The sequence below is a fragment of the Lonchura striata genome, chromosome Z, assembly GCF_050655825.1.
Source record: "Lonchura striata isolate lonStrDom1 chromosome Z, ASM5065582v1, whole genome shotgun sequence".
NCBI lineage: Eukaryota > Metazoa > Chordata > Aves > Passeriformes > Estrildidae > Lonchura > Lonchura striata.
Window position 1 is genome coordinate 3,140,058 of NC_140740.1, and position 10,799 is coordinate 3,150,856.

At 46.3% G+C, this 10,799-nt stretch overlaps 1 protein-coding gene across 1 annotated transcript; it reads left to right on the forward strand.

The window, feature by feature from the left end:
* The first annotated feature begins 200 nt into the window (after positions 1 to 200).
* LOC110482531 (ketosamine-3-kinase) lies at positions 201 to 10,257 on the forward strand. Its single transcript, XM_077790070.2, has 6 exons — positions 201 to 725; positions 4,752 to 4,903; positions 6,241 to 6,332; positions 7,129 to 7,211; positions 7,634 to 7,756; positions 8,442 to 10,257. The coding sequence occupies exons 1-6, from the start codon at positions 585 to 587 to the stop codon at positions 8,778 to 8,780; spliced, it is 930 nt and encodes a 309-aa protein (XP_077646196.1). The 5' UTR covers positions 201 to 584; the 3' UTR covers positions 8,781 to 10,257.
* The last annotated feature ends 542 nt before the right edge of the window (positions 10,258 to 10,799 follow it).

A 10,799-nucleotide genomic window follows, 5' to 3' on the forward strand; every position in this document is an offset into this window, starting at 1 on the left:
TGTAATTGGTGGAACAATGGTGATTAAGAGAGAAAAAAAAAAAAAAAAGTCTGAACATAGGGGAGAACCGGCATACGAGGAATGAGAGAATCTTTTGACAGTAGTGCCTCATCCGCCCTCGGTTCATCCCCTCCGCCCTTGGCCCGTCCCCTCCGCCCTTGGCCCGTCCCCTCCGCCCTTGGCCCGTCCCCTCCGCCCTCGGCCCGTCCCCTCCGCCCTCGGTTCGTCCCCTCCGCCCTCGGTTCGTCCCCTCCGCCCTCGGTTCGTCCCCTCCGCCCTCGGTTCGTCCCCTCCGCCCTCGGTTCGTCCCCTCCGCCCTTGGCCCGTCCCCTCCGCCCTCGGTTCATCCCCTCCGCCCTCGGTTCATCCCCTCCGCCCTCGGTTCATCCCCTCCGCCCTTGGCCCGTCCCCTCCGCCCTTGGTTCATCCCCTCCGCCCTTGGCCCGTCCCCTCCGCCCTTCCCCCGTCCCCTCCGCCCTTCCCCCGTCCCTTCCGCCCCGTCCCGCTGCTCCTCGTCCCGTCCCTTCCCTCCCTTGCCGCCCGGTCCCGTCCCGTCCCGTCCCGTCCCCGACCCGGCCGCCGCCATGGAGGACGCGCTGCGGGAGGCGCTGGGCACGACGGTGCTGCGGCCGACCGGGCACACGGCGGCCGGCTGCATCAGCCAGGGCCGGAGCTACGACACGGACCACGGCCGGGTGTTCGTGAAGTGCAACTCTCAGCTGGAGGTGCGGCGGGGCGGGGATCGGGGCTGCCGGCGGTGGGCCGGCCCCGCGGTGGGAAGCAGCATCCTGGCGGAGCAGTGCCCGTCCCTGTGGTCAGGGAGGCTGGATCACTGTGACTCCCTGGATCAGTGATTCCCTGGATCAGAGCAGTGCCTGTCCCTGTGATCTGGGAGGCTGGATCACTGTGATTCCCTGGATCAGTGATTCCCTGGATCAGGGCAGTGCCCGTCCCTGTGGTCAGGGAGGCTGGATCAGTGTGATTCCCTGGATCAGTGATTCCCTGGATCAGGGCAGTGCCCGTCCCTGTGGTCAGGGACGCTGGATCACCGGGATTCCCTGGATCAGTGATTCCCTGGATCAGGGCAGTGCCTGTCCCTGTGGTCAGGGAGGCTGGATCACCGGGATTCCCTGGATCAGTGATTCCCTGGATCAGAGCAGTGCCCATCCCTGTGGTCAGGGAGGCTGGATCACCGGGATTCCCTGGATCAGGGCAGTGCTAGTCCCTGTGATCAGGGAGGCTGGATCACTGTGATTCCCTGGATCAGGGCAGTGCCCGTCCCTGTGATCAGGGACGCTGGATCACCGTGATTCCCTGGATCAGTGATTCCCTGGATCAGGGCAGTGCCCGTCCCTGTGGTCAGGGAGGCTGGATCACTGGGATTCCCTGGATCAGGGCAGTGCCCGTCCCTGTGGTCAGGGACGCTGGATCACCGTGACTCCCTGGATCCGTGATTCCCTGGATCAGGGCAGTGCCCGTCCCTGTGGTCAGGGAGGCTGGATCACCGTGATTCCCTGGATCAGTGATTCCCTGGATCAGGGCAGTGCCCGTCCCTGTGATCAGGGAGGCTGGATCACCGTGATTCCCTGGATCAGTGATTCCCTGGATCAGAGCAGTGCCCGTCCCTGTGATCAGGGACACTGGATCACCGTGACTCCCTGGATCAGTGATTCCCTGGATCAGGGCAGTGCCCGTCCCTGTGGTCAGGGAGGCTGGATCACTGTGATTCCCTGGATCAGTGATTCCCTGGATCAGGGCAGTGTCTGTCCCTGTGGTCAGGGAGGCTGGATCACCGGGATTCCCTGGATCAGGGCAGTGCCCGTCCCTGTGATCAGGGAGGCTGGATCACCATGATTCCCTGGATCCGTGATTCCCTGGATCAGGGCAGTGCCCGTCCCTGTGGTCAGGGAGGCTGGATCACCGTGATTCCCTGGATCCGTGATTCCCTGGATCAGGGCAGTGCCCGTCCCTGTGGTCAGGGAGGCTGGATCACCGTGATTCCCTGGATCAGGGCAGCTGGCCCTGCTGAGGCCGTTCTGTCACCTCTGGGCCCCCCACACAGGGAGTGGAGGGGCTGGAGCGTGGCCAGAGGAGGGAATGGGGCTGGGGAAGGGAATGGAGCCCCAGGAGAGGCTGAGGGAGCTGGGAAGGGGCTCAGCCTGGAGAAAGGAGGCTCAGCGGGGACCTGGAGCTCTGCACAGCTCCTGACAGGAGGGGACAGCCGGGGGGTCGGGCTCTGCTCCAGGAACAGGGACAGGAGCAGAGGGAACGGCCTCAGGCTGGGCCAGGGGAGGCTCAGGGTGGGCAGCAGCTCTTGGACACTCCCAAGGATCCAGGGGCACCCACAGCTTCTCTGGGAAACCTGTGCTAGGGCCTCACCACTCTCACAGCCAGGAGTTTCTTCCTAATACCTGACCTAAACCTACTCTCAGCAGGAATTTCTTCCTGGAAGAGGCAATTAAGCACTGGAAGGGGTTGCCCAAGTAGGTGGTGGAGTCTCCATCCCTGCAGGTGCCCAGAGAATGCCTGGACGTGGCACTTAGTGCTGTGGTGTGGATGACAAGGTGCAGATGGGTCAAAGGTTGGACTTGATGATCTGGAAGGTCTTTTCCAGCCTGACTGATTCTGAGTCTGGATGGTGTTGTGGTATCGGTGTTGTTTGTCCAGTACATGCAGTACCATGCATGACATGCTGTTGTCACCTCCAAGGGTAGCAGTGCTGTAACAGTGTCTGCAAGTGCTGTGACAGGGGCTAAGGCAACCCAGCGGGTATTAAATTGTCTGCTGAGGGGGTGTACACCTGTGGCTTTAACTAAAACTTTTAATTCCCTGCACACAGCATAAGAGCTTTTCTTAGTAAGTGATATTTTTTTCACAATTGTTCAAGCTTTTCTGCTTTGTCCTTTCAATATCTAGAATGTATGGTCAAAGGAAGATAACTGCATTTGGTAGGGATAACTAAAATGCAACTTATTTCTTCAGCATTCTTTGTAGAAACAGAGATCAGGTGGAATTTACTTCAAAGATACTCCATACTTGTGTTTATCACCTAGATAACGTCAGTGGCAGAACAGGAGTCAAAACTTGTATTTGGCCTTCATACTTCATAACAAGCAAATGTGTTTGAAAGTACACATGCTACTATATCTGTTCCAAATTTCTCAACAATTTCTGATCCAGCTGGGGAGCTGGATGGGGGAGGTAACATGGGATAATACAGGAAGGTTATCCTGATTCACAGAAGAGAGTTTGAATTGGTGTAGCCCTTCCTTAGGCCTTTGCTAATTCTGTATTTAGCTATACAATCCCAACTAGCTGCAAGATCAGGCTTGGGGTAGGGGGAGGAAAGATCTGGGTGGATTTTCTGTTCAGCAGTTTCCTGTTGTGTGCTTTTGCCTGTGTGTGGATCCTGAGTGCTGATTAAAGCAAACTTTGTTGAAGTGCTGTAAACGCTGTGCTGTATGAGCAGCAGCTGCTGTGCACCAGCAGTTCGTAGCCAAGTGTGATGCTTTAGACAGAGGCAGTATTTCCTGATTTCCTGTGGACACTCTTGAGGCAAAAGGACAGGCAGAGATGTCTCCCAGAGATGGTCAGAGGGATGGAGCACCATGAGGACAGGCTGGGACAGCTGGGGTTGTTCAGCCTGCAGAAGAGAAGGCTCTGTAGAGACACAATTGCACCTTCCAGTGTCAAAGGAAGCCCACAGGAAAGATGGGGAAAGACTTTTTACAAGGACCTGGAGTGACAGGGAAAGGGGAAATGGCTTCTACTTTAAAGAGAGTAGGTTTAGGTCAGACATTAGGAAGAAATTCCTGACTCTGAGAGTGGGGAGGCCCTGGCACAGAGAAGCTGTGGCTGCCCCTGGATCCCTGGGAGTGTCCAAGGGCAGACTGGACAGGACTTGGAGATAATGGAAGGTGTCCCTGCCCATGGCAGGGGGTGGGACAGGGTGGTGTTTATGGATGTCTTAAGGTCCTTTCCAGCACAAACCATTCTGTGGTTGCCTCTTAGTTGATGCCTGTTGCAGATTGTCCTGTGACTGTGTTGCATGGAGCATTACTAAAGGGGCTAGCATTCTCTTTCTATTTTATTAATTCCACTTTCCTGTTTTACTTTTACCTGATATGTTAAATTTCTCACATGCTCTTTCTACAACCCCTGCCTGACTCTTACAGAGAAACATTTCTTCATGTGATGAGTGTCACTGATCTCAGAGGAGAAACTCAGGAGAGTAGGTTTTCCTTGCTGTGGGTAGCAGGTGCATGAAATAGGTCCCAAATTCAGAATGTTATCCAAGCAAATGCAGTTCGTGGTGGCTTGGTTGGGCAAGTGTGATAAGGGGTATTTGGCTGCTACAGTTGATTGCCACCCACACCCTTCCCTCATGAGGTAAAAGAAAACATCATGGAAAACCATTCTGGTGATAGCTCTAGAACACAAGTCTGATGGGGCACAGCTGATGGAGCTCATACTTTATCCGTAAGCTGTTTCCACTCCTTCAATTGCGAACAGACTTTCTAAATTATAGAGAATTCTAGAACCTAAGTAATTTTCACTCATTTTATGAAGTGACATTAGTCTATTTGTAAAACTACTGTCAAGTCTGATGCTCTGGTGCTGTCTGTATCTTGGTGTGTGAATAAACGTGTCCTCCAGCCTTTCTATGTAAGTTTTATTTATTTCCTGGAAGTGCTTTGTTTGCCTGTGGCTGATGCTCATAGACACTAACGCTTTCCCTTAATATCTGGCAGGCCAGAAGAATGTTTGAGGGAGAAATGGCAAGTCTGGAAGCCATCCTGAAGACAGGGACGATAAAAGTGCCTAAACCCATCAAAGTCATAGACCTGCCTGACTGCAGTACTGCGTTTGTGATGCAACATTTGGAAATGAAGGATGTGAGCAGGTAAAACAGTGTTATCTTTGCCTCCTTTAACCAGAAATTTTGGCTGTCATGATTCATAGGGGAAACCTGTTTAATTTTTTTCTAAAGCAGGTCAAGACAATATGGGAAATCACACAGCAGAGTGTTGTATAAAATACTTAATAGTGCCTCACCTAGCAGATAGATCATACATCCCAAAGTGGGTCTGGGTTTTGGTTAGTTTTGGGTTTGTTTGTTTAGGTAATTAGTGGTTTTTACAGTAAGTTTTCTATTCACAGAAAGGAAAATGACCAGCCTGATAACCTGTGTTGTGTACTTGCTCCCTGTATAAGAACCAGTACTGTACTGCTTGGCACTTCCCCAAATCAATTAATCTTGATTTCTGTATTTTCAGCTTTTACCTTCATTTTTATAGTTACAAATTTTTGACCCTTTTCTGTGATAAGCACTTAATATGATGAATTGATCTATGTGATTCCATTAGGGCGGTGATCATGACCAATTTCTCATCTCTCTCCCAGAACTTTTCTGCAACCAGTTTAAAGTCTTGTCCCTCATCCTACTTGTTGGCAGAGTTTCTAATTCATGAAGAGCCCTCAGTGAGTCCCAAGAGAAAGGGCAGAGATGTTGCTGTTTTGGGGTCAAAAATGGCACCTTTGGCATGTAGATTTCCTGTATTAACAGGAACAAGTTGAAGAAGTAACTTTGCCTTAAACATCAGTGCCTGAAGAACAGGGAAAGTTGAGGAAGGTCAAAGGCAGTAAAAGGAACGTAATTTTGTTAACATGTGAGGCGACTGGTTGTAATATCTGTTTGTAATTACTACAATACTCTTCTGAGCCAGGTAGAGGATAAGGTTTTAGTAAAAATATGTAATAAACTAGGCCTCTGTGACACTCATCATCTAGGCATGCTAGAGGAAAGCAGCTGAAAGCAGCAGTAGAAAGAAGAGGATCAGCCTTTTGGTTCTGTTTCCCAAACAGATTTTACCAGAGTTAGAAAAAAAAGGCACAACATGTTGTGCATGCTTTCTTACCTATATCTTACTGAGAGTCCTCACAGAAGTGATGTCACACAGAAATTAGAATTGATAGTTTCTCTGTGTTAGTAAATTTGTGCTTGCTACTCACTTTTACGTAGTGGTGTCAGAAACAACCAAGTAAGTACATTTTGTGTTACTATGCAGTCTTGATAGGAAGACAAGGCATTTATAACTGGAATACACTGAAAAAATATTTTGTTAGAGGTGTAGAACTGCTTTCACTTACTTGATAAATCTGTTCAAGTGACCCCTGGAATATCAAGACCTGGTTCTGTTCATGTGTCAGTGGTACTCAGATTCCTGTTTTGTTTCTTAGACACTCATCACAGCTTGGAACTCAGCTGGCTGATCTTCACCTTTATAACCAGAAACTTGGAGAGAAACTGAAGAAAGAAAGGCGCATAGTTGGTACAGTATACAGCTGTTTGCAAATTTAACCCAGTTGATTGTCGGTCTCAGATTCAGTCAAAGAGAGAAACAGAGAGTTTCTATCCAGGCAGAAGCCAGGGAAAGAGTTGGAGAAGAATGTAAATAATTATTTATCTCTCTTGTTGTTCACATTGTTTATACTTAAGTTCTATCACTGTGCGTCAAGCACTCTGCACCAATGGTTGTTTTCACTTCAGGACCAATGGAATTGGTCCTCACGGAGCTCTGTATAAAAGAGCAATGCATTTTGAATAAACCAGAGTTCTACTCTCAGCAGCCTTTTGAGTCAGAGTCTCCTCATTCCCATCCTGCCTCAACAGCAACAGTTGATAATAATCTACAAAGCAGTTAAAATTACTTCTGCTACTTCAGGACAAGTTCATCTTCCCCTGAAGATAGCATGAGAATAGGTTTGGATGAAACAGACCCAGGCAGGGATTCTTCTTGCTTTTGTTTGCTCTGTTTGGGTTTGTGTAAGCAAAACACATACTCAGTTTTGGACCCGTGGGAGCCCAGACCACAGTTTCTATGGTATCAGAGGAGATAAAGAACCTCAAAATACAATTTTGAAGACCAGAATCTAGCTGCTTTACGTCAAACTTTAAATTTAAAAAAAACCCACATTGTAACCATAAAAAGAACATTAAAGTTCAATTTTTTTTATTCTCAGTAGAAGCAGCATTGTACTCTTGCATAGTTTTGAATGTTCATTTGTGTCCTGGACGCTCATTATTCTGTTACTGTTGTTGAATTTTTTTTTTTTTTGTTTTGATAGGTAAAGGTCAAGGGCAAACGGAAATCCAGTTTGTGGATCAGTTTGGCTTTCATACAGTTACCTGCTGTGGCTATCTTCCACAGGTAGGTTGTACTTCATCAGACTGATAGAATTTTAAATTTGTTTTTTTTCCCCTCAGTGACACAGAGGGTCAAAATTATCGTAACGAAAATAAATGAATTTGTGGAGCAGTGAAAATAAAAAAAGCATGGTTCAGCCTGCTGAGGAAGGTAGTGCTTTTCACACTTGATAGCTCTTCAATTTCTTGGAATTTAATCACGAAGTGAAAATTATTCTAATTCGTGTTTTAAAGAGATAAATATTCTAAGAGAAAATTATCCTAATTTAATGTTTTAAAATAACATTAGATTAAATGATGGTAGTATTTACTGTCCTGGATGGTACCAGCACAAAGGCTGCATGATACTCAAAGGCTTATTTGAAAAAGAAGCAAATCTGCCTTTTGTGTGGTGTAGAACTGACTTTTGCAGTGCTGTTCCTTCAGGTGAACGACTGGCACAGTGACTGGGTGAGTTTCTTTGCTAGACAGAGGATCCAGCCCCAGATGGACATGATTGAAAAGGAATCAGGTGACAGAGAAGCAAGAGAACTTTGGGCACAGCTTCAGGTAGGAGGAATTCTCTCAGTTCTCATTATTGGGAGAGCTGGGTATACTTACATTTTATTTTTTTAAACCAGAGTTCCTGTTTGTTGGTTTGTACCAGGTTCTGTTGGTAAGAGACTCCAGTTTTTAGGGATTAAAATGCCCTTCTAAAGTATAATGGCATTCGCCATATCTCCCTATGCTAACATTCCAGAATGAATTCCAAAGTTCCAGATAGGTACTTTGCCTTACTGTTTGGGGGATACTGGATGGAGTTCATACTCTCATTCTCTGTAACATGTTCATGATGAGAAATGTACAGAAGCACTTCTGTCCTGCTTGCTGTCTGTTCATTCACTGTTTGCAGCTGATTAAGTGACTGTACTGTTGGCTCTTTGGGTCCTACATTTTGGAAATTTGGTGAGACATCCTTGAGCTTTTTAGTGATGAAATGTTGGTGGCTGTTGTTACTAACCCTGGTCAATATCTGAGTTTCAAGGTTTTTATATTCTTGCTAAAAAAGATTTAGGTGACCATTATGCTGCTCCATTTTATGAACAATAAGAGTCCTCTGGATGTACTCAGCATCTCTGTTGATCAAGTGCTGTGGTGGTTTAAGTGATGGGTTTTAGGATGCTTCAAGTATGCAGATAAACATCTACATTTTAATGATTGTGTCATTTACATGTCTTCCTTTTCTCCCCTGCAGCTGAAGATACCCAGTTTTTTCTGTCATATGAATATTGTTCCTGCTCTCCTGCATGGGGATCTCTGGGGCGGAAATGTAGCTGAGGATGATTCTGGTCCAATTATTTTCGATCCGGCTTCTTTCTACGGCCATTCAGAGTACGAGCTCGCAATAGCTGGGATGTTTAGTGGCTTCACTGGTTCTTTTTATTCTGCTTATCACAGTAAAATCCCCAGAGCTGCAGGGTTTGAGAAACGCCTGAAGCTTTATCAGCTGTTCCACTATATGAACCACTGGAACCATTTTGGATCAGGGTACAGAAGGTCTTCTTTAAACATTATGAGAAGCCTTGTACAGTAAGTTACTGCTTAAGCCAATACTTCCTGTCTTGTTTGGGGAACCTCATACTTGGTGGTGCAGCTGAAGGAGTAGTAATGTTACTTGACCTTGTTAAAGACCTAGAACCAGTGTCTCCTGCTGAATACCAAGTGTAAAATAGTAATCTCTTTCTGGGATAGTTGGGGATAACTCTATGAGGGAAAAAACTAAGCAAGGACTGAATTTGCACAATGCATAAAGGTCTCAGTGTCCAAAAAGCATGTGAGACTGTGCAGGGTAACACAAATAAACACTAAGGAGATGCCTGAAAGAAGTTGCTTGCTGCATTTTGGTGTGTCTTCCTCTTTCAGCTCGTCATGTCCAGTTGTGTGCGTGAGAGCAACAGAGCTTGAAAGTACAGGAAAATTATGTAGCAATTTTAGGAATTATGTTTAGGAACCGTGAGAAGGGATTTGGAGCTGCAATTAATTTTCACAGAATCAGAGTGGGTGAGGTTGGTGTGGGGATCAGAGAATGTATTCTAGTCCAACCTCCCTGCCTAAGCAGATTACTTAGTATTGGCTCCAGAGGCTTTTAAAGACCTCCACGGTTTTGCTGATTGATTCCATTGGATGCAGACTTCTGGTGCCTCCTGGAGTGCTTGTAGGCTGTTCTAATGAAATAAAACCTGCACTTGCTTCACATGTTTGACTAAAGCCAGTCAAAATCTACCTAATCATGCAATTACATAAATAGCTGGCACCTTATTTTTTCCACACCACCAAAGAAAACTATAAAAATATAACTTTAAAGGGGACTGAGGTCAGGGGAGACTCCTGAGATGGCTCACAGGCTGTAACCCTCTGCTTCTCCACGAGAGTGCCTATCAGCTAATTTTATTCCAAGGGGGTACTACTGCTTGTGCTTTCTGATACCAGTGTGTTCATCAACAATAGTTTATTACCCTTACTGTGGCACAAGGATCAGTAAACCACAGCATTTTATGTCACTGGGACAACAGATGTGTCCCAGTGTCAAGGCTGCACCATTTGTACACCTTTGCTCATGAGAGTTCCAGTGCAGACCTAGAGAGTTGCACTGTTCATTCTAAAATATTCTGTGCAAAGTCTCCCAGGGCCTCAGACATGCCAGAAAGGAAAAGATGTAGAAACCCCTGGGCTCAGTACTTCTCTAGATAACCTGGAAAACAAGGGGTCTTCCTTTCCTAAACTCTCACATGACAGTCCCCACTAAGTGCATGCTGTGGCAACATGGACTTTGAGTGTTGGGGAATGACTTGTATTAACTAAAACTGCTTTGTACTGGATATTGGCAGATTACTGAGGGTTTTCTACTTGTTAGTTTGGCAGTTACTTACACAAATTTGAAACATGTTTGGTATTTGTTACTACCTCTACTACTTTTCTCACTGGCTGTTTGACTTCTGCTGCAAAATGTCTGCTTGGTAAAGTAGGTTTTACTTTCACCTTGTTAGCTGAATAAAAGGTTTCTCAGTTGATTATTGTTGTCACTGTTTTCTGAATTAAAACCTTACGTCTTGGTTTGTTCTTTGGGAATTACTTTCTCTAACCTGTTAAACATCCTTAGTTTGTTAGGTAAATCATGATCATCTGAGGTGTTTCGGGGAATGTGCATATATGGTCATGGGTTGGTTTGGAGAACTGTGTCACTGAAGAAAATCTACAAGTTCATTACAGTGCAAGTCAAGATGTTAATTTTCCTAAAATACTTAAATACTCTTCATTGTTAGCAGGGGACGATGAAAATGATAGTAGATTTTATGTCAGTTGCAGTTATAAGATAAACACTGATAAACAACAAGCCTTCAGAGATTACCTTTTCCTTATGGAACTGAATCAAAATATTTTTGTGATTGAAGGAAAGTTGTGTTTATGCAAGTTAGAAACAATTGTATGTAGAGTTTTAATGTAAGGATATTATGCTCGATTTTTCAAAGCTGTTTTTTGCTGTCAGTAAGATCTGGAGGGGTGTAGAGAGGCAGACGAATGGAATGTAACAGGAATCTCTCCTGTACCATGG